The sequence below is a fragment of the Neospora caninum genome, chromosome XI, assembly GCF_000208865.1.
Source record: "Neospora caninum Liverpool complete genome, chromosome XI".
Taxonomy (NCBI): domain Eukaryota; phylum Apicomplexa; class Conoidasida; order Eucoccidiorida; family Sarcocystidae; genus Neospora; species Neospora caninum.
The window spans coordinates 1,028,238-1,055,804 of record NC_018397.1 but is presented as its reverse complement, the minus strand read 5'-3'; the positions used below and the strand labels follow the sequence as shown (position 1 = coordinate 1,055,804).

Below are 27,567 nucleotides of genomic sequence, written 5' to 3'. Positions count from 1 at the left end.
ACGAAAAAGGCAAGAAAAATGGAGCTGGCGTTGTCGCCTGCATGTACAGGCGGATGAGAGTCGCGCGGTGAGCAGAGAGCGAAGGTCGACTGTCGACTGGCCGCGAGGCGCGAGGCGGTGTGTTGAGGCTGCACACCGGCCGGCGAGTGCGCAGCTTCTTCCCTCCCCCCCTGCGCGAGCGACTTGGAATCATGTGTAACGAGGTCTGCTCAGGCGAGGCATCGCGGCTCTAAGGACACCCACCACACCAGCGCCGCGCGCGCTTTCTCCAGGTCTCCTTAAAGCGTTTCGGGAGAAGCATGTGAAGCGAGAAAAGAATCCAAAGTAGGCGTGCAGTCGGAGGCAACCGCGAGCGGCCAGAAGGCAGGTTCACAGAGCTGTGAGGTTTGGAAACAGGCAGAGACTGGCGGTGAGAAAGCCAAGAAAAGGATACACAGGGAGACGCGAGAAGAGAGAAAGGGGGAGACTCGGTCAAAAAGAAAGAAAAAGTAGAATCAGCTACGTGCAACTTATCATGACATGTACACACGTGTATCATAATATATATGTATATGTAATGGATTTCTGAATGTATAGAAACGATATATATACATATATATAATGGAATTTTGTATGTATAGAAATCATGATATATATATATATATATATATATATGAGGCGAGCGTGTGGCGCGTCGTCGCCGAGAGAGACTCCGCCCGGCGACCCCTCCACTGCGTGGCGCTGTTGAGAGCGGAAGAGGTTTTTGAGGCGTCTTTTGCAAAGTGGGAGAAAGCACCGAAATCGGCACCACGACAGGAAGCACGGACAGACGGAGATTTCCAGAAACCGCCTTTTTTTGGGCGAGAGGCGCCGAGCTAGGCGCGCATCGACGCGGTGAAGACAAAGGGAGGGCGGAAGAGACAGCTCAAAGGGGCGAACCCAGGCGCAGCTTTCGCCTTTCCTGTTTTCCTTGCTTCATGCATTTTGCCTGTGCCTCTCCACCTCACGGACACTCTCTCTTTCGTGGCCACGTTGCCTCTCTCTACTCTGCGCCTGCCGCAGCCCGTCGCCTATGCTAGCGCTCGCGTCCGCTCGTGCGCGTTCCTCCTCATTTCTTCTTCTTCCCTTCCTTCTCGGTCGGTTCTCGCGGCGAGCTCGGCCGAGGGCGCTGGCGTCCGATGACCAAGAGGAGGCATCTGAGAAGCAAGGACAGGGGAATCCAGGCGATGATCCCGAGACAGCGAGGCTGCTAAGACGAGACACGGACAGGAGCCAAAGACCCCGCGGGGAGGCTCCGGAAGAGGCCGGCAGCGCTCAGGCGGCCGAGGGACGGTTCACAGAAACAGGGTTTTTCCCACTTCTCTGGAGACAACAGAGTTGAGACTCACAAGGTACAAGCTGCTAGGGCAGCGAGGACGAAGGGGGAGAAGAGCCCGGTTGCATCTGCGAATTGCTGAAGCGTGACCAGCAAGCCGTCGAGGAACGAGGAAGGCAGACTGCTCGCCTTTTCGCTTTCGAGTTCGGCCTCCAGTGCGCGTTGCTTTTCGGCGAACTCGAGCCGCCACGCGCGATGCACCGTGTCCATCTGGAGACGAAGCTCCTGCTCTTTCCGGCGACGCACCTGACACAGTCCGAAAGGGAAAAGCGAGCAGGATCCCGCCGCATGCGCGAAGCCACAAAGAGAGAGAAGCAGTGCCGCTAGATCCGATGCGAAAGCGAGGAAGCACGAGCGACGCGCCAATCTGGCGAAACCTAAAAAGAAAAACGAGGCGTCGACCTCCGCCCCGGTCTCTTTTCTGCGCCGTTCGAGCTTCACCAGCCGCACAAACCCTCAATGAGAGGAAATGGTGAGAAGAGAGAGAGGCCAGGCCGCGCGCGGGGGGCGCCGACTTTCCTGCCGTGCATGCGATCGAGGTTCTCACGTCGAATGTCGTCTTGGCAAAGGTCCGCGCTGCCTCGATGGAGTTTGCGAGAATCACGTTGTCGAACGCCGTGCCGCCTTCGACAGTCCACAACTCCAAGCCGATCGCGTTGATGTTCCGCAGCCGATGGGCGTGCTGAGGGAAAACGAAAACAGAGCGCACACGCAAAAGCGAAAATGACAAAGACAAAAAGGGGAGAGGGAGAGAGAAGGAGAAAGAGGGAGAGAGGGGGACGGGCATGAGGAGCGACTCGGGTACCGCAGGGGACGAACGGATGACAGCGTGAGGGTGCGACCGACGGACCAAACGAAGGAGAGAGATGCGAAAAGAGGAAGAGAAATGAAGAGAGAGACGGAGCGGGAATGAGACGAAGATACACGCGAAGAAGAGAGAGACGAACCTCGAGCTTGAAGTAGGCAGGATTCCTGATGCCTGATGTTGAGTTCTTCTTCGCCTCCTGCATGGACACGCACGGCCGGTTCTTCTTCCGTGTGTGCGCCTTCCGAGCGCTTCAGAGGGGTGTCGACTCGAGGCAGAACCTCCACGAGCCCAGCGCCATCGGCCGCTTTGAGTTCGTTCCAGCTTCGCCCGCCCACCCCTCACGGCAAAACACAGAACCAAGAGATAGTGGCGATCTGAGCATTTCCCCCCCTCTTTCGATCTCGGCCTCTCGTCTTCTTCCTTCGTTACCGTTTTTGTTTTCGTTGTCTGTACTCGTCTGTACGCTTCTTCTACGGTTCGCTCTGCACTGCTGGAGAAGCGGCCACGCTCCTGGTTTTCGGTTTGCCTTCTGTCTCTTTTTGTCCGTAAGCACTGCGCCTTACGTCGCCTGCATGTGCATCTTCGTCCTCCGCTGCGGACGCGCGAAGTCCAACAACGAGTGTCTTCGGGGGCTGAAGAGGCGGCAGCATGTCCTTCCACAAAGATCCCTGGCGAGAGAAGAGAGGAGACAACGAAACGCGGGCGGCCGTCGCCTTGGAAAAGCAGAAAATCAGCCAGAGCGCCTACAGCTCGCCGAGCCAAAGTGCCGACGCCGAACGACACAAGATGAACCAGAAATTGCCGCTAGGGGAGAATGGAGGACAGACTGTGACAAAAAGAGAGACAGAGCGAGAGAAAGAGAGAGAGAAAGCGAGGGAGAGAGGGAGAGAAGGAAAGAGAGAGAGTGAATGAGAGAGAGGAAGAGAAGGAGAGAGCGAAGGATATACAGCGAAATAAACAGAGAAAGAGAGAGAGACACACAGAGAAAGCGAGAGAGAAAGCGAGAGAGAAAGCGAGAGTGCAAAGCCCCGGAAGCGGATCAGCGTAACCCACTTGGCGAACGACACTGCCATCGACGTGAATCTCGAAAGTGTCGTCTGGCTTTATCCACAGCGTGAGGAGATTCGACAGTGGAGACGGCGTCAGGCGCGGTGGTGCGTCGAGGCGATGCTCGGTCCTGAGAACTCAAAAGACACAAATCCGTGACCGACGTGTCAGCGTGAACGCGGCTGACGCAACCCAATACCGCGATTGATCTCCGCCTCTCCCCGCGCAGAGACATAAACATATTCCGATATATATATATATATATATATATTCAACCAATAAAACGCTTCTTGTCTGTGTCGTTCTGTCGCTGCTATCCACTGGTAAACATGTATGCATGTCCATGTAGCCATGGCTGAAAATGTTAGGCTGGCACATAGGCACATTGCAGTGCACACACAAAAGTGAGCATGTCCATTCTTACATATATATATATATGCACGGATGTTTCTGGTTTATGCATGGCTACACAGGTCTATATAAGTGTGGATAGTTGCATGTTTGTGTCTCTGCCGAGGCCCCGTCACGTGACGCCCTTGAAGCGAGGCCACGAAAGCATACAGCGGGGTTAGGATTCAGCAAGGCGGAGCCGTGCGGCTCAGAGTGCTGTGTGAACGGACCATCCGCCAGTCGCTGGATTTAGAATTTTCAAGATGAAGTTGACGACGTTCGAGGATCCGCACATGTCGGGGCCGAACATGATCACGTAGTCAGTCAAGTGATTGAAGTCCTTGAGGGCCTTATCCTTGGGGAAGTCCAGGAGTTTCACGTAGCCGCCTCCACACGTCAGCGGCCGGGTTTGAAGAATTTCGTACTGAAACACAAAGTGTGAGTTCAGGGTGTCTGTCACCGGAGAGCTGAGGCGCGTCGCGACCCCGTGAAATTTATTCTGAGCACAGGGGGAAAAGGCAGAAAGCAAAAACGTGATGAGAGCCGGAAGAGCGCCAAGTTCGCGCGAAGACAGAGGGGAAACAAAGAAGAGGACAGAAAGAGAAGGGAACGGAAAGAGAAAAGAGAGAAGAAACGAGAGATGAACGGAGACAAAGAGAACATTCGGAGGGAGAGAGAAGAGAGGAGAGAGAAGGACAGAAGGGAAACGATGTAAAAGCGAAGCGAAGCACGAAGAAAAGCGAGGTGTCGGCGTTCGTCGAAGGCGCTCCGCACAAGAGTTGGAAAAAGAATGCATTGGACTTGGCCACAAAAAGCTGCACGACAAACACGGGGGCATCTTTCGACAAGTGCGCGGCGCACGCTTCGTCATCGGCGCGCCGATGCACTTGGACAGTTATGCATACACCTACATACCGATAAATATACATATATATATATATATATATATACATATATAATTAGCTATGTAGATATATATAGATATGTATAGATATATGTACATGCATACATGCATGCATATCCATATACACACATTGACCTAGATATACATAATCATGGATGCAAGTTTGTTGGGGCGTATGAGCTTGGTGGTCCCGCTCTGGGATCTGCAGAGGCCGCGCATGCACTTTGCCTGTCGTTCGCGAGTTGGCGGCTTCAGAGAAAGGCGAAGGTCTGGGAAGTCCAACCGTGTGGGGTGTCTTCAAGAAAGGAGAGAGGGGAGGCGTCACGCGCGAACGCGCAAAGAGGGCGAGCACGGGCGTACCATGTCTTGCATCCCGAGGTTCTTCTCGCCAGCGATCACAGCCTCGCTGCGGGTCTCGACGGCCCAGCGGCCTGAGAGGAGACACAACGCGCTTGGCAGGTGGGAGGATGCAAACGCAGATTCGCCGGAAGCAGCCGGAGGGAGGCCGCGGGGATGCCGTGCACGCCGTCCGTGCCTTCTGCAGACTGCCGTCGCTCACCTTGAAATTTCGGATCGGCGCTCGGCACCCATCTGCCACGCGCGAGGGGATCGTCCTGGAAAGTCTCGCGGAACAGGATGCCGTCGATCTGGCCGGGGTCTGTGAAGGAAACCTTTTCGAAGTTTTCAAGGACTTTTCCAATGCGCGTCTGCAGCGCGTCCGTCGCCTCACGGCGGAGTTGGAGAAGTCGGTCCAGCCGCGGGTCGGCACTGTCTCCGGGGCCGCGGACCTCGCCGGGGGACTGATTCCGCGCCTCAGAGCCCCCAGCGAGCTTCGCTTGCGCCGACTGCCCCGCCGCAGTCGCCGCCTTCTGCATCAGGAGGAGATCTTCTTCGCGCTCCTCGATCTCGTCGTCGCGGATGGCGTCGTCATCGCCGACGCCGTCCTCGTCGCGGAAGTCGTCGTCGTCGCGGTCCTCGGAAACGTCCGTCTCCTCGCTGGACACCGGAAGCGCGAGAGCGAAGAACTGCGGAGCGGACGCGGAGGGTACAAACGCGCCAGGCCGGGAGTCTGCGGCCGCGCAGGAAGCAGGTGACGGTGTCGCAGCGAGAGGAGAGAGGAGAGAAGAAGGCAAGCAGAGAGAAGCGGGGGGAGCGTGGAGACAGCGAAGAGAAGCGAATGCGGAGAGAGAGAAGAGGAAGAGAAGACGCGAGGAGACGCGAGTGGAGAGGCCGGGCATAGCCCGAAGAATCATGGCGGGGCGCCGATGCGCAGGCATTTGGACAAAGGGGGGAGAGGAAAGCCCAGAGACTACGCGAGAACAGACGGCGGTTTCCTCGATGTGGCGCCGGGGACCAGGCCGCAAACGCAAGGAGAAAAGAGTGATGAACCGATCTCCACCTCGTTCCGGACAAGTCGACACATCTAGAGAGACGGAAGCACGAAGGTACGAAGAGAGGAGGAGAAAAGGCGAAAGGAGCGAAAAGGAAACGGAGAGGAAAGAAGAGAGAAGGAGAGAACACCCCGAGGCAGATCCGGACTCGAACGGTGCGACACAAACACGTCAGGCGAGAGAAAGGCCCGTTCACACACTGGAAGACAGAGCGCGGCGTGGGGACGGGGTGTAACCTCTGGAGAGGCTCATGTGTCTCGCAGGTGAATTCCAACGCGATGAGGGAGAGAAGCGCGCTAGCGATGAGGAAGAGAAGCGCGCTAGCGATGAGGGAGAGAAGCGCGCTAGCGATGAGAGAGTCCACAGTGCTGAACCCAGACAGGCCCCCGACAGGCTCAAGGAGGGGAGGCCCTTCCCTGGAGGTACATGCCCCAGGCACCCTCTCCTGGGCGGAGGTTTGCCGAAAGGTTGTGAGGGACGAGAAACGACAACAGACACGAAACCGGAAGACTGCAGAGTCTACAGCGGAGGGACGGCGAGAGCGACAAGTGATGCACACACTCGAGCAGGCGTGTGCGCGTGGCGGAACCTTTTCGTGGAGAGAGAAAAGCGCGGCGCGCGAGACAGCATGCGCAGGACGCGCGTCTCGTCGCCTCTCAAAAAGGAGACTCGAGACGCGTTCCTTTTTCTTCCCACTGAGATCTGTCCTTGGTTTCTCTCATCGCGTTTTCAAGGTGGAAGATAGACGAAGGGTCGGCTCGATTTTTATCACCGTCCTTCTCCCCCCCCGCGGCTGTCATCTGCATGCACGTTGGAGTCGGGCGTGTTGCCCACCGCCCGAGGCATTTTCCCTTCGAACTGCGTTACCACTCCCCAGAAAAGGTCGTCGAAAAACGGAGAAGACTGTAGAGAGGGAAGAAGGGAGGGTGATGGAAGCGCAAAGGAGACAGGGAGGGGAACAGGCGACTCTAAACCCTAAACTTGCAAAGAGAGGACGGACGGGTATTGAGTGTGGGTGTCCGAGAGCGAGAGCCAGGCGACGCAGCGGCGGCGGCAGACCGCGGAGACCGCTCGACAGACAGGACACAAAAAAAGGAGCGTTGCTTCAATCCGTAAGGGATCTGTGCGGAGAGTTGAACGTTTCTGCGCGCATTTCGTCTCTTCGTCTCCGTGACTCATCGAGTTCGCTGTTCATTCTCCCCGCTATATCTCCTCACGCCCACGCGTCTGCCCGCCCCCTAGTGCCTATCCTTCCTCATCCTCAAAAAGATGGCTGACTCTAACAGGCTTCTCCCCCCTTCCTCTTCTTCGTCCTCTTCTTCGTCCTCTTCTTCGTCCTCTTCTTCGTCCTCTTCTTCCTCTGGCTCTCCTGGGTCGGCTGCCTCGCATGCAGAGGACGCGGCCTACTTGGATCCTGCCCAAGCAGTCGATGCTGCGCTTGTTCTCCCCAGCGAAGAGGAGATGGACGACGATGTGTCCATGGATGACGAAGACGAAGTTGACGAGTCAGGTTTCCCTGCAGCCCCGCCAGGATGCCGCTGGGTGATCGAGACGCCCGACGGCGAGTTCGTTGATGTTCCGCCTTCCTCTGCTTCGCCTTTTCTCGTTGCCGAGGCTTCGCGCCGGCTGAAGGCTGTCTGCGAGGGGGCCGAGGACTCGATCGTGTCTGCTGCGGTCTCCCCGCTCCGACTCAGCGGAAACAGTGTCGTCGCCTTGGGCTCGTGCGACGACAAATGCCGACTCTACCTTCTTCCTTCGCTGCCGCCGGCCGAGGGCCGTCCCCACCTCGCCTGTGCCGCCCCCGCCACGCTCCTGGCCCCCGCCGCTGTCCTCGAGGAAGGAAAAGATACCGTATCCGCCACGGCCTTCTCCTTCGACGGTCGCCTCCTCGCCTGTGGATGCTTCGATGGAGACGTGCGCATCTACTCTGTCCTCTGTTCTCCTCCCTCTTCTTCCACCTCTCCCGCTTCTTCCTCTTCTTCCTCTGCTTCGGGTGCACAGTCCTGCGCGGGCGAGGCGTCAGAACCCGCTTCGTCCCCTCTCGCAGTGTCGCTGCTGCATCAGTTGAAAGGCCCCGCGGAAGATGTGACGGCGCTCGCCTTCCACCCTCGCGGGTACGCGGTGCTGGCGGTCTCCGCCGACCAGACGGCGTGGACGTGGTTGCTCCCGACCTCGCCTGAGAAGCGCAGCGGCTCTCGCGCGCCGGAGCCTGTCGCGCTCTCGGTCTTCGTGGCCGGCGCGCCGTTGACTGCATGCGCCTTCGGCGCTGAGGGGAAGACGTGCGTCGTGGGCGCGGCAGATGGATCGGTGAGTGTGTTTGAGGCAAAGACGGGCCGAACCCTCGCGTCGTTTCTCCACCCCGCGTTCGAACCTCTCGCCAAGGCTCCCGGGGCGTGTGTGCCGCGTCCGCAGCTCCACGCGTTCGGCGCCGAGAGAAGAGCGGCGGGGCGAAGCGAAGAAGACCAAGAACCAGACGCTGCTCCGCGAGGAGTGGTGACTCTCAAGCTGTACGCGTCGTCGGGCGACGGCTCCAGTTCGGGGAGCGCCAAGGCGGCGAGTGCCTCGAAACCCGGAGACGACGCGCGAGCCGCGGCCACGGGGTTCGAGGGCCTCGTCTGTGTGGGGTACGAAGACGGCTGGCTACTCCTCTTCAACGAGAAAACAGGGAAGATCTTGTTCGCCTCTGCTGCACACACAGGCTCCGTCGAGGCGGTCGAGTTCCTCCTTCCCGGCTCGGAGGCCTGCGGGGGGGACAGCGACGCACGTGCTCAGGTCACCCGCGAGTTCTTCGCTGGAAAGGCCGAAGCTGGAGACGAAGGCGAGACGAGCTCGCGGGAGGCCGCGCTTACTGCCGCTGCGGCGCGCGCCGCCTGGGAAGGCCAACTCGCGCAAGGGTGTCTCCTCACGGCGGGTCTCGATGGAGACGTTCTCGTCTGGAACGTCGCGCAGCGGAAAGTGCGCGCGACGCTCTCACTCTCTTCCCTCGCCGTCTCCTCCTTCCCTGCGGCGCGGCCTGACGCTGCGTCGGGATCGGCTGCGTCGGGATTGGCTGCGTCGGGCTCGGCTACGCCGGCGGAGCCCAGCGACGAAGGCGAGCGGGCGGAGGACGCGGAACAGCTCTTCGCTAAGGACGAAGGCATCACGCGGCTGTGTCTCCATCCTCACGCTCTCCCCGTCGTCGCACTCGGCACGACCGATGGCAAGGTCCTGCTGGCTGACGTTCGCCAAGGCGACGCCTTGAGCGTCTGGGCCGCGCACGAGTCAGGGGCAGTCATGGAGCTGCACTCGCTCGCGCATGCAGACGAGGAAAAAGGCGCGAAAGGCGCGAACGACGCGGGCCGAAGCCAAGCCAGCGGACGCGTCTGGAACGTCCTCAGCGCGGGGGAAGACGGCCTCGGAAAGGTGTGGAGCGTCGACGTCCTCGAGGGCGTGCGACAGCGACAGCTGTGAGACGGCAGAAGCCAAGAGAGGATGCAGAAACAGAGAAAAGAGACCGGAGGCCGGGGAAAAGAAGAGTCTGAGCACACGTTGGGGCGAGCTGAGCGTGCGTGTGTCGGGGTGCGTTGCTTGGAAAACGATATAACAGATATTGGTGCACCGTAAGAGAGAAAGGGAGTGTGCACGACGCTTGCCGTCGTCTCTTCTTTTTTGCAGATTCCGTTCTTCTCTCTTTTTCGCATTCTTTCATCTCCAAAGACTGGGCGCTCTTCGCGCTCGTCGCAGAGACTCGCCAGGAGCGCTCCGGAAGCAAAGGTTTTGGGCTCTTTGCGGGGAGCGTCTCTTTCTTGCTTTCTCTCTTGAGGATGCAATTTCCTTTGGGTTTCCGGGTTTTGCCTGCGGCGGATGCCGCACACTGCCTCTGCGTGCCTTCCGATTTTCACTCCCCTTTCCCGCCCGGTTCTCTCAATGCTGGTACCGCTTTTTGCCCAACCGCGGTGGGATCGGACTTTTCCCTGGAAGATTTTTCTGCGCCTTTGTTTTCCGGTCGGCACGTGTCGTGTGCCGTTGTGCTCGACGGTCTATCGGCCTCTCGCCTTTCCTGAAGAAACGGTCGTTCTCTGGGTTCTCACAGCAGGCGCAGCGTCTTCCGTGGTTGGGGACCTATAGGCGTTGCTGTTCGCTATCGCCGCTCGTTCTCTCCCGGCCCGTCTCCCCTCGTTTCCGCCTCGTCCTTCTCTCTACACCCCTCTGTCGTCTCCCCTCGTTTCCGCCTCGTCCTTCTCTCTACACCCCTCTGTCGTCTCCCCTCGTTTCCGCCTCGTCCTTCTCTCTACACCCCTCTGTCGTCTCCCCTCGTTTCCGCCTCGTCCTTCTCTCTACACCCCTCTGTCGTCTCCAAGGCTCTCTGCCTTTCTCGCCTTCGTCTCTCGCTTCATTGCCGCTCTCTCTGTATTTCGCTTTTTATCCACAGGTGTCGATCTATCTTTTCTGCTGAGTCTGATATCTCCCACTCGCCTTCTCTCTTACTCGCGCTCTCAGTGCCAGTCCATCTCATCGCGCTATCAAAGTCTGCCGATCTACCTGTAAGCGCTCGATCTCTATCTCTGCTCGTCTCTCGCTCTCGCTTTCCTTGCTTTTTCCGTCGCCGTCACACAAACTGAGAAGGAAACGGGTACGTTTCGCTGACTTCTGGAAAGGGATCCTCGACTGCGTTTGCAGCGAGTGCGCCTGCAACGATCGGGGCCATTCTCCACCGAAAAGGTTGAGCACTTTGCCATGGCCATGCAATGTTCTCTGGAATTCGCGCGAGACCGCCAGTGAAGCCTGGACCTCAGGAAATAAGCATCTCCCATAAAAATGCCTCCATAGGTATATATATATATGTATATGTATATATATATATATATATATTCCTCCCATGCAAGGCGACACAAACACGTGCACTCACATGCGTGTACCCGAATCTGTATTTAAGTGTATCCACATACACACACTCTATAGATAGATACACTCTTCCATTTGCTGGGATGCATGCGTGTATATAGCAGTCTTTGAATCGTTTTGTGTGGACGGCGTGAAGGGCTATGCCGCCGTTCCTGCACGCCCGTTTCGTCCAGAGACTGAAGGTGAAGTGTCTGAAGCAGAGGAGTCGATGACGCGCGGCGGGGCCTTGGCGGCGGCGGGGCGTTCGCGGTCGCCGTCCTGTCTTCACTCGCTTTGCTCCACAGCCTTCCGCACGCCAAAGAGCGTTCCGATGACGGACGAGTCGCAGTCGGGGTGTTCGCGAACGAACTTCTCGAGGCTTCGTCTACACAGGCCAGACACGGAAGGCGCACGCACAGTCGGAACAAAAAAAGCACAACACAGAGGTTCTGAAAATGGAGAAAGACGCCGATCGCCTTGCGTCGGCGCACAACGGGGGGGTGAGAAACCGTCTCAGACAGGGCGCGGGTTCGTTGCTCGCGAGAAAAAAACGGCGAGACGCGCCTTCTCTGCGCGAAAAAGAAGAGACGACGATCCGCCGAAGAAACAGACAGGCGCCGCGACCGCCGCGAGAAAACCACGGGCACCACTTTCGACGAAAAAGGGCGGTTGAAGGCGAAAAGCAACTAGCAGAACGCGAAGCTCAAGTCCAGACATGCATGCATAGACCCAGTGTCGAAGGCCCGTCCATTCAATCTGTAGCGCCACAGCGCATATCGTCATATATATATGTATATATACGTATAGATGCTTGTGTTTCACCTAGGAGGGACGTGCAGATGCAAACGCCCTTCCTGTCTCCATCAGAAGCATATTGACCTGTGCGTTGCGCGTGGGGAGAAATCGGTTCGCGATTACGGAGACAAGACCTGTGGCGGGGTCGAGAACCGAGCATCGGCAGATCAAAGTATACGTGCGTGCGCACGTTTATTCCGGTTCATTACCAGAGACGTCTTAGTGATTTGGAGGCGCAGGAAAAGAGAGAAACATCGAGCAAGGCAAACACAGCGATGACGCCCTCTGCATTTGCGGAAGGACACACGAGTCCCCGAGAGAAGTGTCTCGCTGAGAAGCGCGCCTCGTCGACTTACTGGAAGAAGGTCGTTGACAGCACTTGCGCCGGAGAATGCGCCGCCATCATGCTGTTCAAAACCGTCAGTCTGAGCAACGCAAAGAGAAGGGAAAGCGACGCTATTCAGCGGAGGTGAGGCGGGGCAGCTTCCAGCCCCCTGGAAAGTTGGGTATCTGCATGCTTGACTCGTTTTTGATCTTCTCCGTGAATGTGTAGGTGATTTAAAGGTACAGCCGTCAACGGTTTGAGCGATGGACTTTGAAACTATCCAAAATGCGAACCATAAAACGGCTGCCGCACCATCTAAAGAAGAACCGCAAGAACGAAGCCGTAAGCGCGAGGGCCTTGGTTTCGCCTCTGCGTTGGAGAGACAGAACCTCGCGCCGGGACACGGACGGCCCTGCGTTGGCGTCTGGGTGACCCTTGCCAGTGATCGCCTCTGCATTCATCTCTCGCTTTCCTTTCCTATCTCGCGCAGTGCGGATGCACACCCCGAGTTTGTTGCTCTCTTTGCTTTCGGTCCCGCCCTCTTCTCGCTCCTCAGCTTCCCGCTAGCCGCACGCCCTTCCTGATACTCTCTCTTTTCCTGTCGACAGCCGCTGGATTCCTTGCGAAGTCGTTTCCGTGCTTACGTGCAGTACGGTTGGAGGTCGTGGAGCACAGGCGCCGCGAGACACCACGCCTGCGTCATTGCCTCTGTCTTCAGACTCTCCAAAGTTCCCCTTTTCTTGCCTTCTGCTGCGGCGTCTGCCGACCCGTCGCCCTCTCTGGAGGAGACACCGCGCGCAGCAAGAGCGTGCAGGAGCCGGGCGCAGTCCCGCGGCGTCGCTCGGCCTCGCTCGGAACAGAAGTAGCTGCGGGAGAGGCGCTCAGGCGCTTCAGCCGAAGAAAGCGGAGAGGAGGCGAGGAAGAGATCGACGTCACAGAGGAAGTGTTCCAGCAGCGCAGAGAACAGAGGGGAAGGCACTGCGTATCCCGACTGAAAAGACAGATGGAAAACCAACAGGAACATTCTCCACCTTCAACAGGTGCATCCACGAAAACCACCAACACAAGCAATATACAAATATTCATATATATATATATATATATATATATTCACATATATATATATATATTCACATATATATATATATATATATATGTTTGTATATTCAAAGATGCAGGCGGAGACGAATGTGGAAGTGGGTAGAGCTACCAGAGGCAAGAGACCACTGTCGGTGACCGTATATATAAATATATACACGCTAATAAATATGTGTCGAGCATGGCAAAGCACGTATAAGGAGGCAGGGGCTCGGGCACATCTCCACAACCTTTCGTTGGGACTCCTTTCGTTTCCGTCACGTTACGCTTTCCTTCCTGAGCCGCCCGTCCTCTCGAGCTCAGGCCCTCACCGTCGCGAAGCCGTCGAGAACGGCGGCAATGTCCGTCAGCGACAAAACGTCGCTTTCCTGAAGAGAGCGAGGAGAAAGCGCGCTAGATGCGGAAGAAGACGGCGGCGCCGAAGAGGGCGGAGACACGGCAGTCGAGGGAAGGACAGCGGTACGGCAGAGGGAGTTCCGTAGCGCGTCCGAGAGAAGAAGAACGAAGTCGAGCGAGGCTGAAGAGACCAGAAAGCCAGGTAGAAGACGGAAACGCGAGAAGGAAAACGTGCGTCGTGAACGAAAGGCAAGCTCAGGCTGACAGAGAGTCACATCGATCGCTATCTAGGGAGACACAGGAGAACACGAGCAGCTTTCCCATGTCCCACTCCCCTCCCCCCCTGCCATCGCTATGGAGGGATTCTGTTCATAGACGAAAGGGGTCTTTTTCGGTTCACGACGGCATATCTGTCGCGCTGTGTGTGCATTGTGAGGAGAAGCTTCGCGCTTTCTTCTCCTTCTCCACCACCGGCCGTCGCCGTGGGGAAGGGGTCGTCGCCGTGGGCAAGGTGGAGAAGCGTCACCACGGAAACCGTGGTTTCTGTCTGGTGCGGACTTCTTCCCAGTTGCGTTTTCGTCGCGACTCAAAGTGAGAGCTCCTCCCGCAGCAAACGAGAGCTCGCTGGAAACGGAATATTGCGTTCGTCTCTGCGCGAGTTCTTATGTGGGAGGCTTCCCCGTTTTTTCGGGCTCGTCTTTTAGAGTCTCGCGTCTTTGTTGACGCCAGACTGGCGAGACGGTGACAACCGCCGTCGGCATGTCTGTCGGTTTCGACTTTCTCCTTTTTTTCTCTTACGTTGATAGTCGGCAACTGCCAGGAAGGTTGAGAGAAGCTTGGCGAGGACGCGACACTCCCAGATTGCCGCGGAGTTTCTCTCTTCTCCCTCAGCCGGTGCGAGGTCCGCCGATGCCGGGGAAGCGAGGGGCGATGCAGGTGTCTAATTCGGCAACACACACACAGAGACGCACCGCACGAAGGCCGGGTAACGAGAAGAGTCGGAGAACAGGGGCAGAGAGGATGGAGAAAAGATGGGTATGGAACAGGAAGGACGTGCACATGGTGGTGAGGCCGAGCGACGATGGCAACGCGTGCGGAGTGCAAGAGAGAGGAGCGAGGAAAGAATCCCCGAGAGGGAGACCGACGCAGATTTGAAACAGTGCACGGCCCGCGTTATCTTCCTTCGCTTCCAGTTTGCATGCACTGACAGAGTGGACAGAACCGAAGATGCGCGAGCCCGGTGGCGCGTTTCGTAGTTGCTCCGCAATCGCTTGCAGGCGCTTCTCTCCTTGTGTCTCCGAGGCCTGCTCGTCGCTCGTTCGACGCGCTTGTTCACTTCCTCGCGTCGCGAGAAATCCGTTCTCGCGAAGCCAGAAGCGGAGCGCGTCCTCCAGGTGCAAAAACAAGCGTTTCGTGAGAGTGAAGGACGACTGTGAGAGAAGAAACGAAACGCTGAGAAGGTGAGGCGCGACCGCGTCTGCCGGCCGCCGCAGGAGTCTGCCGAAAACTCACAATCCAAAAAAACGCGTGGGTAAAAGCGGACGCAGCCGGAAACCATGTCGAGGAACAGTCAAAACACCAGGACACCAAGGAAATACAGGGAGAGGAACGAAGAGGGCGAAGAAGAGGCAGACGAAGAAGGAGAAGGAGAGAAGGAGGACAGGGGGAAGAAGACGGCGAACAAGAGACAGACGAAGAAGAACACGAACAAGAATGAGAACAAGAAGAACAAGAAGGAGGAGAAGGAGAAAGATAAAACGAGACCAAGGAAGAACGAACAGATGCCGGAGGAGAACAGAGCGAGTGCCGGCACCTTCAGGGAATGAATAAGAACGAAAAAGACAAAAGGTGTCGACAGAGAACGCAGCCGTGGACAGGAACGAAATATCATCATCCGTACCTGGGGCAAAAGTAATGTATACACTACCCAATGGTATGCACGTATTCCCATTCATATATATATATATATATATATATAGCCGAGGAGTACGTAGGCACGTCGACACACACGCTTATGTGGTTCGCGTATGCGAATATATATGCATGCAAAGGACAGGAATCGGCGCAACACAAATCGCGTACTCAGCAGCCAGCAGATTGAGCGTTTCGGGTAGCAACTCTCCCCGCAACGGCCGCTGTGAACTGGGGGCGCACATAGCGGCGACGGCGACGAGAGAACCGACTGAAGCATCGCGATGAATTGCCTGAAGACAAAACACCCAACCACGGCCACAACCCCTGCGCCGATGCGTGGCGAATCAGCGGAGAAAGAGGACGGCATAAAGGCGGGGGGATGCAGCCAAGAAAAGAAGCGCGCACAAAAAGAAGGTCGGGCCACGACGAGAACTGTGCGTCGCGTGCGCCAGGACCGACCGACCCGAAAAGATCGTTTTCCATCCCCTCGCATACCTGACGGCCATGCAGAGCAAGCGCCGCTGCGAGCTTTCGCCCGTCAGCTTGGCGGATGACTTCCGCCTTCACGTAGCGCGTCCGAACCACGCGCCGCTGCTTCTTCTCCCACGACTCCATGCTGGAAAAAGTACGCAAACGCAGGTTCTCGCCTGGCTGGGATAACAACGCAATCGTCCCCACTGCCCGTAGCGTGCAAAACAGGCTCTGCAAACTGCGTAAAAACGCGTATACAGACGTATACATATACATATATACATAGAAAGAGATACGGGTGGATGAGCATCTGTAGATATGTCTCTGAGTACATGTGTTTACATACATACAGGTGTAAATGTACATGGAGTCGCATAATCAGGTAGATATGTACGGAGTCCTACGCAGCTAAGCGAGGAGGCGACGTCTGTCTGCCTAGGAGGGCGTATCGCGCAAGGATATGAAACTTGGTTGGCCACACAGGTCTGAGAGTGCATGTGTTGTGTGATTTCGCGCTTGCGTTTGGACAACTTTTGCGAGTTTGCTAGCGGTTTGCTAGCGGAGGAGCACGGAGGCGCAGATCGACGCAGGCCTAGCAAGACTGAGCGACGCTCGTCCGCGGAGTTGGGCTCTTTTTTCGTACTCGACAGGATGCATCGTTTTCCAATTCGGAAGAACGAGGGGAGCTGACTCCGGAGGCGCCAACCAGCCTTCGCTCTCTCGTCTGTCGCGCTCGGAGCGCCGTTCGGCCTGGTGCGACAGAAAGCAGAGGAGAGGCGAAGAAAAAGACGCAGGAGAGAGACTCGGTGAAGACAGCAGGCCGCAAAAGGAGGCGCGTGGCGAGACACCTCAAAAGACCAAGCAGCGGCGAAGAAAACGGAAAACGAAGGGAGAGGCAGCGAAGCGAGGCAAAGCGGGAAAGGGACAGAGAGTGGGAAACAGCCTAGGAAAACAGTACCAGGAAAAGGACAACCGAGAAGGCGAAACTCGAGAGCAACTCTACGGAGGGTGAGTGACGTCGGAAAGAAGAGATCACGGCTCCGACGCCGGAAGACGCGGTGAGGTACCCCCGAGACCGTCGAAGACTTCAGCGAAGAACCCGTGAGGGCGGATCGCCAACTGCTCTCGAATCGACGCTTCCCTCTCAACAAGGGAACGTTCAGCCGTGTCTGGCGTAGCCTTCGTTTTACCTGGACAACAACTGCTTTCGCGCTGAGGGGAAGCACGTTCACCAACGCTGCAAAGCTGTCGCACGGCGGTTCCCAGACTTCGAACAGCTGACGCGAAACACACACGAGAGCGGAGAACGCAGATCTCGCTGGAACTCGTCGGCGCAAAGAAAACGCGAGCGAGTAGCCACAGAACTCCCGGTTTCATCTCGGGATCGACGAAAAAACTGGCGCATCCACGCATTCACATCGACGCAAAAAGACGGGGACCCGCCTGGAGGCCTGCACACCGCGCCCCGTGCCCACCAGGGAGCGTGTACAGGGTATACCTATAACTATGTACGTATATTTGCACATACGCACACATACGGTTGCATACATATAAAGTGTATTTGGGCACGTATGCATATGCGTTGGTGTGCCGCACATCTGTGTGCATCCTTTTTGGACTCGCAGTCGAGAACCTTACCGGATGGAAGAGAGGCTTCGAGAGCGCCTGCGAGGAGAAGTATCCCGCCTCCAGTCTCTCCAGCAGGACCGGCAGCAGCTGCGCGTCGAGCCGGTTGGTGACGCACATGGAGTAGAACACGAGGAAAGCGTCCTACACAGGTCCCAACAGGCGGGCGCGAACCGATGTGATATCGATCGAGACGGCGAAACCAGCGGGACATCAGGCCGAACGAGGCCAGACTTTCACGAAGGAAAAACGAACCGGTTTTCTGAGGAGGCGCACGACAGACTGAATGGGGCAAGGAAACGCGAGATCGCCCAGGCGTTGCGCTGCGGACACCGTGCAGACCCTCATCCCGGTGTTTCGCGCAGACCGCATGCCGCTTTTCGGCTGTCTAGGCAGTCTCGCCCAGTCGCGTTTCGCTCGGGCCAGGAAAAACACCGCTCAGACGGAGAGCAGCCCGACCCTGGGATCGCGGCAAAGCGAGCGACTGGGTACGGAGAGAAAGTAGCGTCTTTTTCACGCTTCTTCAACGGGTGAAGCCTTAACCTACCTCGTGGTCGAGAGCGAGTTCTTTCAGTCTGGCGATGCACATCTTCCATTTTTGTTTGTTGGATTCACACTTGAGGCGCCATTCCGACGCGTCGGTCTGCGCGGTTTGAGACGCGCCCCGCGCCTCGCCCTCTGTCTCCGTCTCGCCTTCCTCGCCTTGTGTGCTCTGCTCGTCTGCCGCCTTCCGTCCCACGTCTGAGGCCGCCGTCGCCTCTGTCTCCTCGCCCACCTCGCTCGCGGTTGCGCTGTTTCTCCCGCCCCCGGTTCCCAGGCTCTCTGCTTCTGCTGCGAGGAGCACCAGGAGATTGACGGCGTCTGCGTGCGGGAGGAAGGCGATGCGGCCCGTGTCTCCGATCTGGTCTGGCGTGTGGTCACTCGCGGAAGCCGCGAGCGTCTCCAGAATCTTCATTTTCTTCTGGATCTCCTCTTGTCTCGCGACGGCGTCTTCGAACGTGCACGAAGCCTCGCCGTCCGTCCCCGCCGGACTCGCGCTCTCTGCACTCTCCCCGCTCCCCGCGCCTGCCGCGCCTCCCGCGCTCGCCGCCTGCAGTTGCCAGTCACGAAGCAGCTGCTGCTGCCGCGCCTTCAGCCGTTTGAGCCGGGAAGAGAGAGCGAGGAAGGGAAAGTCTTTCACGGGCTTGACCGAAGCGAAGGCCTCAGGCGCAATCTCGCCGGTGTCCAGCAGCCACCCCGAGGAGGGTGTTGCGGCCGACGAGCGCGAAAGAGAAGACAGGAGAGACACTGCAGTCTCGTCTGCTTCGTCTGAGGCGACGCGCTTTCCCTTCCTTCGCTGGGGAGCTGACGGGGCGTGTGAAGCCGAGGAGAAACGTCGGAGAAAGAGAGGCGGCGTGGAGGGTGGGCAAGCGCCGGCGTTGGCCTGTGTAGGAGAAAGACATCCAAGTCGAGTCGGTCTGGTCGTGCGGTGTTTCGTAGCGCGAGGAGACGCCAGAGAAGCACTTGCAGGGGAGAAGGGCGAAGTGGAGGCGAGAGACCGACGCGCAAGAGGAGGCAGAAGGCGAGTAGACGAGACGCGCAGCGACGCGACACTGAACTCAGTTCCGAAAAAGAGAGGCGTGCGCGGCGACGCAACCACGGAGGAAACAGAAGGACCGGGCTGCCGCGCCCCGGCGCTTCGAAGAAGTTGCCCTCGAGAAAGCATCTTGAAATTGGGAAGGAATTCCCCCGGCCCCGAGATTTTTCGCGATCGTCCCCGCTCTCTCTGCCTTCTCTTGCGCGGGAGACACACGGGGACACCCGCCACAGAAAAACACAACGCTCAGACGCCTCCTCTCTTCCTCGGGTTTTCTCTCCGTTCAGCGCACGACCCGTCCCCTCCCTGTCTCTCTGTGTGTCTTCCTGACTATCCCTTCTGCAGAAGAGCCATGGAACGCGGCGAGAGAGAGGGAGAGAGAAAGAACCGCGGTTGCGAAAATCGGGGACTCTGCGCGAACAGGAGACAGCGAGACAACACGGTCGAGGGAAGAGAAGATTCCACCGGAAAGGCTGACCACGCAGACAAAGGACACGAGAGACAAAAGACGGCAGCGCAAAACGCGTTTTCGTTTTGAAGCAGAATACACAACTTTGCAAATCCGCATGCACATAAATGTAGTGATGTGTCGGGATATTTAAGTACACACACACGGAGGTGGCCCTGGCGTCTGCACAACGGAGAAAGAAGGAGAAGAAGGCAGGTGGGAGACGAAGAACAGGAACAGAATGTAGGATAAGGATGGACAACGCAGGCAAAAGGGGAGTGATTTCTTGAAAAGTAGGGTGGAAAAAGAGGGACAGCATCGAAGTCTCGCTGCCTCTCGAGGTTCGGTCTGGGACTGCATGCTCCCATGCTTTTTCGTTGCATGCGCGCGCTCGCGGTCACTTTTCTGTGGAAGTTCATCCACTTGTCTCTGGCTGGGGCCCAGTCGCTCAGAAACACACATCACGTTGCGAAAGATAGTGTATCTTTTTTGCCTTTGTTTGTCTTGGTTTTTTGTCGTGCCTCTAGATACAGTTTTTCTCGCGCACTCTCACCGACGGCACGACCGCAGTTCTCCCAGTAAGGCCCCGACCTCGCCTCTGCCACGTGGGCCTTTTTCTTCCCTGGCTTCATCTGCTGCCTTTCCTTCCCCTGTCCTCTTCCTCTCCTCTTCCTTTCCGCTGTCATCTTCTTCCCTCCGTCTTTGCCTCTTTTCGTTTTCTTTGGCTCAGCGGATCCTCCCCGACGAGGCAGAGATAGCTTATAGGCGCCTCGCTTCTTCGCATTTCAACGATACCGAACCGCGGACGACTTAAAAGGAAATCAGCCAAAAATTCGAACTGTCTCTACAGCCTCTCTGCTGTCTGAAGCAAATTAGCTGCCTCTTTCTCTATCTCTGGATCTCCCTCGTTCTCTCGTTCAGTCTCTCGCCTCTTGACCCCTTGTCCGGTTCCTCTCGCGCGTCTTGCCTTCCTGCATCTCTTCCTCTCTTCATCCATTCCTTTTTTCCTCCCTGTGTTTCTGCTTCCTCGCTTTCTTTTTTTTTCTCCCTTTCTTTCCTTCTCGCTCTCTCACTTCCTCTCTTTCTCTCTTTCTTCTTTCCTCCTCCCTCTTTCACCCTGTCTCTCGACAGCAACGCCCAGGAGATACGACCGACCAGGGCCAGATTGCCGGAGAGAAGTTAAGCGCAAAGTCGACCACAGGGAAGGAAAGTTCGGGTGTCCGTTTATAAGCCGCAACAGAATCAAGATGAAGCAGCGACGGAGTGTGGCGTTTTTCTCTGCCGGCGGCAGGGCGTGCTCCAACGCCTTTCCCTTTCCTTTGTGGAGCGCGTGGGAAGAGACGCAAGACAGAAGCCGACGCAGGCCATTCCGTATCAGATTTCCTCGTATGCCTCGATCGGGTAACTGCATGCAGATGCTCGTTTTCCACTTTTTCCCCCCTGTCTCTAGAGGCTCAGTTTTTTTTCGTTCTTTCCGCTTTTCGAGCACTTACAAACACCCGCTGACAGGGTGAAAGCTGAGGGTTCACCTGGAGGGAAACATCTGCCAAAACCCGTTTCCTCGTGCATCCTTTCTCGTCAAGGTTTTCAGTTCAGAAGTCCGACACCGCTGTGCTGCTCTTTTTATGCAGCCCCAAAACAGGTCTGCGGTGCTTGAGGCTCCGTTCCGTGAATATCCCGTATAAACCACTTTTCTCCTGGCCTAAAAGTGTTTTCTTTTGCCCATCTCCTGCCGGGACTGGGCCGATTCGGCGTTTGTCAATCCGAACCTAGTCTCCACACACACAAACACCCACTTCCTGACCTCGCTCTTTCTCTTTTCAGGACTCGCGGCTGCGGCGGCCTTCTTCGCCCTGTCCCAATCTCGACCTTCTTCGCCTCCTTCCTCTCGTTCGCCTCCTTCCTCTCGTTCGCCTCCTTCCTCTCGGTCGCCTCCTTCCTCTCCGTCGTCGTCTTCGTCTGCCTTCCCGCTGCAACCGCGCCGACCTGCGTTGTGTGCGGTTGTTCCCTCTCCGGAAACCTCTTCTGTGGACAGTCGAGTCGCACTGCTCGAATCTTCCTCATCTCGGTGCACGCGGGAAACTCCTCGCCCTCTGGCTGTGTCCAGAGCCTCAACGACCGGCTTGGACAGGCTGGACAGACGCATGCAGACTCGCTTCGCTTCCTTGACCAAGTTGCCGCGCCTTCTCTCTCCGGCTCCGTCAGCGAGATGTGCGGGCGAACACGGCGGCCGTGTGAAGCCGCCGGAGGCTGCCGCCCCGCGTGCAGAAAGCGAGAAGGCTGCCAAGAAATCGAAGACGAGGCAACAGATTCTGATGTGGGGAGACCGCGCCGCGCTCCCTGGAGGGGCTCTGGGCGACGTCACGACGCCCACCGAGTTCCACTGGTTCACAGGTGATTCAGATTTTGCTGAGCGTCCGGGTCTTCTTCGGCCCCGCCTCCACAAAAAGGAAAATTGCTGATCCATCTCTGACAAACGCGGCATTTCTCCGTTGTGAACAAGCCTGCACAGGCCTGCGCTTCAACGCTTCACACTCAGAGAGAAGGGGATTCTCTCTGAGTGTGAAGGTTGGTTTGCTCAGGCATAGATAGGGAAAAGCGAGGATGGCGCACCTGTTTTTGCATATGTAGGACCGTGCATGCAGCCCTTGGCCTTCAAGCGTTTCTACAACCGAGGAAAGTCCTAGGCAGGCCGCTTCCTCGCATGACCAAGCACAGGGTCCACCGAGACACGACCACGAGAGAGAGAAAAAACCTCCTGCGAGGACATCTAACGCATTTACCACGTTCTCCGGCGTTTGTCCATTTGTGCATTCCTTCCTGAGTTTCCGCGGGGTCGCTCGAGGAGGAATGCAGGCTGTCTTCGCGCTTTGTGAATCGATTGCCCACGTTTTCCGTCAAAAGGTGAAGCCAGGCCCGAGAGGCAGAAGCACATGCCGCTTCTCTCTGCGTGTGTTGCCTGTGCGGGATGCCTTCTCCAGATCAAGCAGCTTCACGAGCGCCGTGGCAGCAGATCTCGTTCGGACCGGCTTTTGGCGTCGCTGTGAACGAGAGACAGCAAGTGGCGATTTGGGGCAGTTTTGTGCCGAAAACGGAAACCGAGGACGGCGCCAGCGGCGCGAGGGAAACCATGGAGTCTGCTTTGCGTAGGTTTCTGCGCTCCCTTTCTCCTCTTGTGTGTCTTCTGCGACTCTCCCCCTCCTCATATCGCAGCCTGTGAAGGGGTTGGCCGTTGCGTCGTGTTTGCCTGTCGCCTCTTCCTGTCTCCGTTTGCCCTCGATGGTCTACTACGGGATCAGTTTCCCCGCCCGCCTCTTCTTGCGGCACTGTCTCTCTTCTCCGTTCCTCGATTTCCCGGCCTGCGTCGCGCCACCCTTCCTTTTCTCGTTGCTTCCTGTCTTTGCTTCTCTCTTTTTTTAGGCTTCGTCCCGCCTTTCTACCTCGAACTCCCGTTTAAAGTGACCGACGCCCAATGCTCAACAGCTGAAGTTTTCCTTCTCTCCGCCGACGGTCGAGTCTTCGTCCTGGACAACCTCCCCGACGTCTTTGGCCGCGTCGCCCAATCTTCTTCTCCTTCTTCGATCTCCGACGAGCTCGCTTTCTCTGTCGTCACTGGGGCCGACGGCACGCGCTCTGTCCGCTGCGCCGTCCGCCCCCTGCGAGGCCTGGCAGACGCGGAAGAAGAGAGCGGCAAGGCCAGCAGTTGGACCTGGGCGCTCGACAAACTCGGACAGTGGACGGGATGGGCCGACCGCGTGGTGAAGATGAGCGTCGGAAGCACGCATGCAGCCTTCGTCACGCGCCGTGGAAAGCTGTGTGAGGAAGGCAAAAGGGGAGAAAGCATCGGCCCGAATTGGGGAGGGGGGGGAAGGGGAAGGACTCGGGGAGAAGTCTCTCTCGCTGGGCAAAGGGAAAAAGGGTTTCACTCGAAACGAGAGAAGACGCAGACGAAGGCCAAACGTGTGGAGAGAAAAGCATAGGGGAGGTGAAAGGGGAAAGCGAAGAACGCTAAACCGCACGCAGTGGAATTTGGAGATGCGAGTTCCGACGGCACTCCTGTGGCGCTTTCAGATTTCACCGTTTCTACCTGCTGGTGTCTTTATCAACGTAGCGCGTTTTTTCTGCTCTCGTGCCGCGCACCCATTTCGTGTCTTTTTGCGTTCGCTCGGTCGTCTCTTTGTTCCCCTCGCATCGCGTCTCTCCACCTCGTCTTCCGGTCTCGCTGTGCCTTGTGTTTGAAGATTGCTGCGGGGAGAACCTCTTTGGCGAGTGCGGCGTGGAGCCCCGGCCCTTCGACGAGGCGAGCCTGCGCGTGCACTCCCACCGGGTCGATTTCTCAAACGCCGACTCCGAGTGGATCGGGAACGCGAGGCGAGAGCCGCACATCGTCGATGTCTCCTGCGGCCTTCATCACACTCTCTGTCTCTCGAAAGACGGAAAAGTCTATGCGTAAGGCGTCTGTGACCTATATATATATATATATATATATATATATATATATATATATGCATGCATGTCTATATCTATGTATGTGTTTTGTATAAAGGCATCAGTAGAGTCGTTGGCAACGGATATATACGAGTATATAGGTAGATATGAAACAGAGAGGCAACGTCGCTCACCGCCTCTTGTATAAACGTGTATATCTATCCATGCATGTGTATATACATCTAGATGTATATTAGGGATACACCCCGACGCCTGCATGCGGAGAGGACATGTTCGGGTCTGATCCGGTCCACGTGTGAGTAGATGCCGCAGAGGCTCCGCACGCAATGTGTAGAGACGTAGAATTTGTTTACGGTTGAGACACAGAACCATAAACCTATATTCCTCCATATATATATATATATATATTTATTTATATATTTGTAGACATGCATCTGTATAAACGTGCCAGCGCACGGTGTGCGAGACTCTGGTTGCCTTCTCCGCTTTTGGGTTCTCGCTTTAGGTTCGGAGACGATTCGAAAATCCAGCTGGGCCTCGGCGACACGCGCTCGAATCAGCAAGGCGTGTCGGGCACGACGTGGATGGAGCGGTTAAAGGGTGGGGCTCCGAAAAGGATAGGGCCGAGGGGACGGAAAAGAAAGAGACGGAAAGGGGAAGGACTCGCGGAAGCGAGGAACTGGAAATGGTTTCTCTGCTTCCGATGGGCCAGCTTCTGTGGCGGAGAATACATTGTTGAGACAGTGGGGCGCGGGGGAGGGGGGGGGGGGGGGTCAACAGAACGCGGAAATGAACCGGACGCGTATTAAAAAGTAAAGAGAAGAACAGGTGAGGGGAGAGATGTGGTCGTGAGAGAGGGACGGCGAAAGAAGAGTGAAGAGGGTGGGAGAACGGGAAAGCATGAACGAATGAACAAACACAAGAAGTACCCAAACTGCGGCATACGGTCTTGAAGAACGCACAGCATCTCCTGCCGCTTTGTGCCATGGTGTTTGGTGGATGTGTCTTCGACTAGCGTATTTCTGCGTTTCCTTTTCCCCTCTTTTTTCAGGCAATAAAATCTCCATTCCGCGGGCTGTCTCCTACACCTACGCGGACCGCCACCTCCAGCACACGCCAGTCGCCGTTTTGCCGCCAACGGGCTTTCCAGGAGGTCCGACATGAAGCTCCGGTTCCTCGTTCCCTTTATTTCTCTCTCGAGATTTCTCTCTTTTGCTTTCGTTTTTTCTGTGGCCAAGGCGTCGAGATCGGCCCTATTGTCAACTGGGGAGCACGCACAGTGCCCCTCCCCGGAGGCAACAACTCCCACCTCGTCCCGCCGGGATCCCTCGTTTCTGTTTTCCTCGCAGCGCCTCTCTGTCCCTTCCCGTTCGCTCCGGCGCCCACAAAACGCTCGTTTTTGTGTTTTCTTTCTGCAGCCAAGCAGTGCGCCGTCACCGCAGTCGCAGCTGGAGACGACTTCTCGCTTCTTCTCTTCCAGGATACCCATCAACCGTGCGTCGTGCTTCTCTCGATTGCACGCGCGGTTTAGCGTGTGTGTGTGTGTGTGTGTGTACGGGACAGCGACACCAGTAAAGAGGCGTATACGCCATTAGTCAGTGAGATGGCTACACAGGGAACAGAGGACCCGCAGATCGGGACACAACCACGAAACTGTACATTCTTGGAGAGACAGAGACAGACTTCGCGCGGGAGACAGCCTTAGATAGCTTTAGAGCACATGCTTTGCTTTGCATGTAAAACTTTCGGACTCTTGTCGACTCGTGTGTTCATAACGGAGGGACGATTGGGAGACAGATCCGGTTCCCCCGCATTTTTAGGTTTCTCGTTCCCTGTTTGTGCATGGTTCTTCGTGTCCTCGTTTCGTTGTGTACTCCTTGCCGCTTCCATCACGTAGATTCGCTGACACGCTGTTGAGGAGAAATGCGCTTTTCTGTTGTGGAGAAACGGCGCGGGGGCAGTGCGGGAGGACACTCCAACAGCAGCAGCAAGTCCTCTCTCCAGTGGTGGTAAGTACCCTCGTCTTCGTTTCTCCTTCTTTCTGCGTGTGCTTTTCAATCTCGATTCGCCGCGGTTTCTTTTCCCCCTGTTTCAGGAGGTCCGTATCCTTACTTTCCGACCACGCGCTTTTGTCCTCTCCACTCTCACCCTCTCTCTCCTTGTCCCTCTCGTCGTTCGTTCTCCTTCTCTCTCTAAGTCTTGCTCCGTATCCTTGCTCCCCGTCCCTTTGCGCTTCTTTTCCCTGTGTTTTGCATGCAGTTCCCGCGTTCGGCCTCCGCTGTCGCCGCGCCTTCTTCGTTCGCTTTGTCATCGTCTCGTGATCTTCCTGGCCCGTCCTCGATTTTTTGTGCGGAGAAAGTTGCTTGCGGCAGCGCGCACTGCCTCGCCCTCATGGCCTCTGGCAAGCTCGTGGGTTGGGGCTTCAACGCGCATGGTCAAGTTGGCACCGGAGGGCGAGGTAGGCAAACAGAATGCTGAAGAACCTTGAAGGAGCAAACACTTAAGACAGCCTAGCAAGTGTGGATGGGGAAGCAAAACGGTCTCCGTCTTTTGGGCCACGCTCTGGTGGGTTTTCTCTGTCGCGTTTGCTTTTCCATTTTTTCTCGGGCGCGGCGAAGGTAGGTTTGGCCGCGCGCCTTTGGCAGCAAAGACAAGGAGGCGAGAATGAGAGAGGCGACGAAGGACGGAGAAACGGAGAGGCAGGAGTACTCAAACATCCCTGATCTGGTATCTCTGCGGGCAATCGTTTGCTTCGCTCCCTTCTCTGGCACTTGTTGGTGTCTCTTCCATCTGCCTGTCGCCACCTACTGTCTCCTTCCGTTCAGTGAAGGGGGCTATTAGCCCCCCCAAGACGATCGCTGTTGATCCGCCTTCTCAAGAAGAGCAAACGCTTCCGAAATGCTCACAGAATGAGGAAGGCGCGGAGATGGAGGGCAAATTGTCGCCGCCTCTGCCTCGCTATTTGCCGGGCGAAGACGGACAACCCAACATGGAAATTAAAAATGTCTTCTGCAAATTCAATGCATCTGCAGTTATCAGAGCAAGCTGAGACGGGAGACTCTCGTCTCCACGTATCTGGAGTGAACAAAAAATGCACAGAACCATGCAGCTCTCTCTGTCTCCATACACACATGTGTGTGTAAGGAACGTGCCCATCCGTACGCATTTTCACCCGTACCTTTTATACATGCACGCCATATCTAGGCGCAGCTGAAAACATGAGCGCTTCGGCAGTGTTCCATATACAAGTATACGCCCATATATATCATCTATATATTTATGTTATGCTTTTTGTAATTGTGGATCTATGTGTCCATATGGGGTGTATGCACACTCTATGAAGCGTGCTGGCAGTGAAGATGTTTTGTGTGTAAGGTCTGCATCTTGGCTGTTGTCGATGTGGCTCTGTGAGCTGCTCGCGAGACACGAAACACATGCTCATGTAGAACACATTTGTTAAGACTTTTTCACATAAATTGTTTGACGCATGTTTCAAAGAGCACAGCGAACCATCTTGAGTCAAGCTTCTGCTGGGTGTTAAGCCCAACGCTGAATTAACTGCACGCATGCGTGCAAATGCATGTATAAAGAGGTCATAGTATCAAGGCATTGAGCCTCAGTTCATGATCCTATCTCCCGAATTTTGCGGACAGACATCCTTCGGCCTTCGTCGCTGCAATGGGTACGCTGAATTTCCATTTGCACTACATCTGGCAATATATATATATATATATATATATATATATTCGGATGTCGCCATGCGTATGCATAT

General features: G+C 56.4%; 4 protein-coding genes across 4 annotated transcripts; 2 read left to right on the top strand and 2 right to left on the bottom strand.

The window, feature by feature from the left end:
- Positions 1-1,087: 1,087 nt before the first annotated feature.
- Positions 1,088-5,780, bottom strand: NCLIV_054410 (Calr protein, related; the record flags this gene model as incomplete). Its single annotated transcript, XM_003884993.1, has 9 exons — positions 1,088-1,175; positions 1,368-1,600; positions 1,902-2,036; positions 2,302-2,358; positions 2,726-2,830; positions 3,216-3,339; positions 3,830-4,098; positions 4,864-4,934; positions 5,063-5,780. The coding sequence occupies 9 exons, from the start codon at positions 5,778-5,780 to the stop codon at positions 1,088-1,090; spliced, it is 1,800 nt and encodes a 599-aa protein (XP_003885042.1).
- Positions 5,781-7,163: 1,383 nt separating this feature from the next.
- Positions 7,164-9,344, top strand: NCLIV_054400 (putative WD domain, G-beta repeat-containing protein; the record flags this gene model as incomplete). The annotated part of the gene is made up of 1 exon (XM_003884992.1): positions 7,164-9,344. One exon carries the CDS (start codon positions 7,164-7,166, stop codon positions 9,342-9,344), a length of 2,181 nt encoding a protein of 726 aa, XP_003885041.1.
- A 1,698-nt stretch (positions 9,345-11,042) lies between these two features.
- On the bottom strand, positions 11,043-19,027 carry NCLIV_054390 (conserved hypothetical protein; the record flags this gene model as incomplete). The annotated part of the gene is made up of 10 exons (XM_003884991.1): positions 11,043-11,142; positions 11,909-11,977; positions 12,522-12,868; positions 13,287-13,492; positions 14,110-14,251; positions 15,721-15,841; positions 16,340-16,446; positions 16,887-16,973; positions 17,335-17,466; positions 17,870-19,027. 10 exons carry the CDS (start codon positions 19,025-19,027, stop codon positions 11,043-11,045), a joined length of 2,469 nt encoding a protein of 822 aa, XP_003885040.1.
- Positions 19,028-21,490: 2,463 nt separating this feature from the next.
- NCLIV_054380 (conserved hypothetical protein) lies at positions 21,491-26,844 on the top strand (the record flags this gene model as incomplete). Its single annotated transcript, XM_003884990.1, has 9 exons — positions 21,491-21,740; positions 22,328-22,492; positions 22,767-23,162; positions 23,588-23,795; positions 24,301-24,395; positions 24,847-24,948; positions 25,214-25,320; positions 26,055-26,253; positions 26,621-26,844. The coding sequence occupies 9 exons, from the start codon at positions 21,491-21,493 to the stop codon at positions 26,842-26,844; spliced, it is 1,746 nt and encodes a 581-aa protein (XP_003885039.1).
- Between the last annotated feature and the right edge of the window lie 723 nt (positions 26,845-27,567).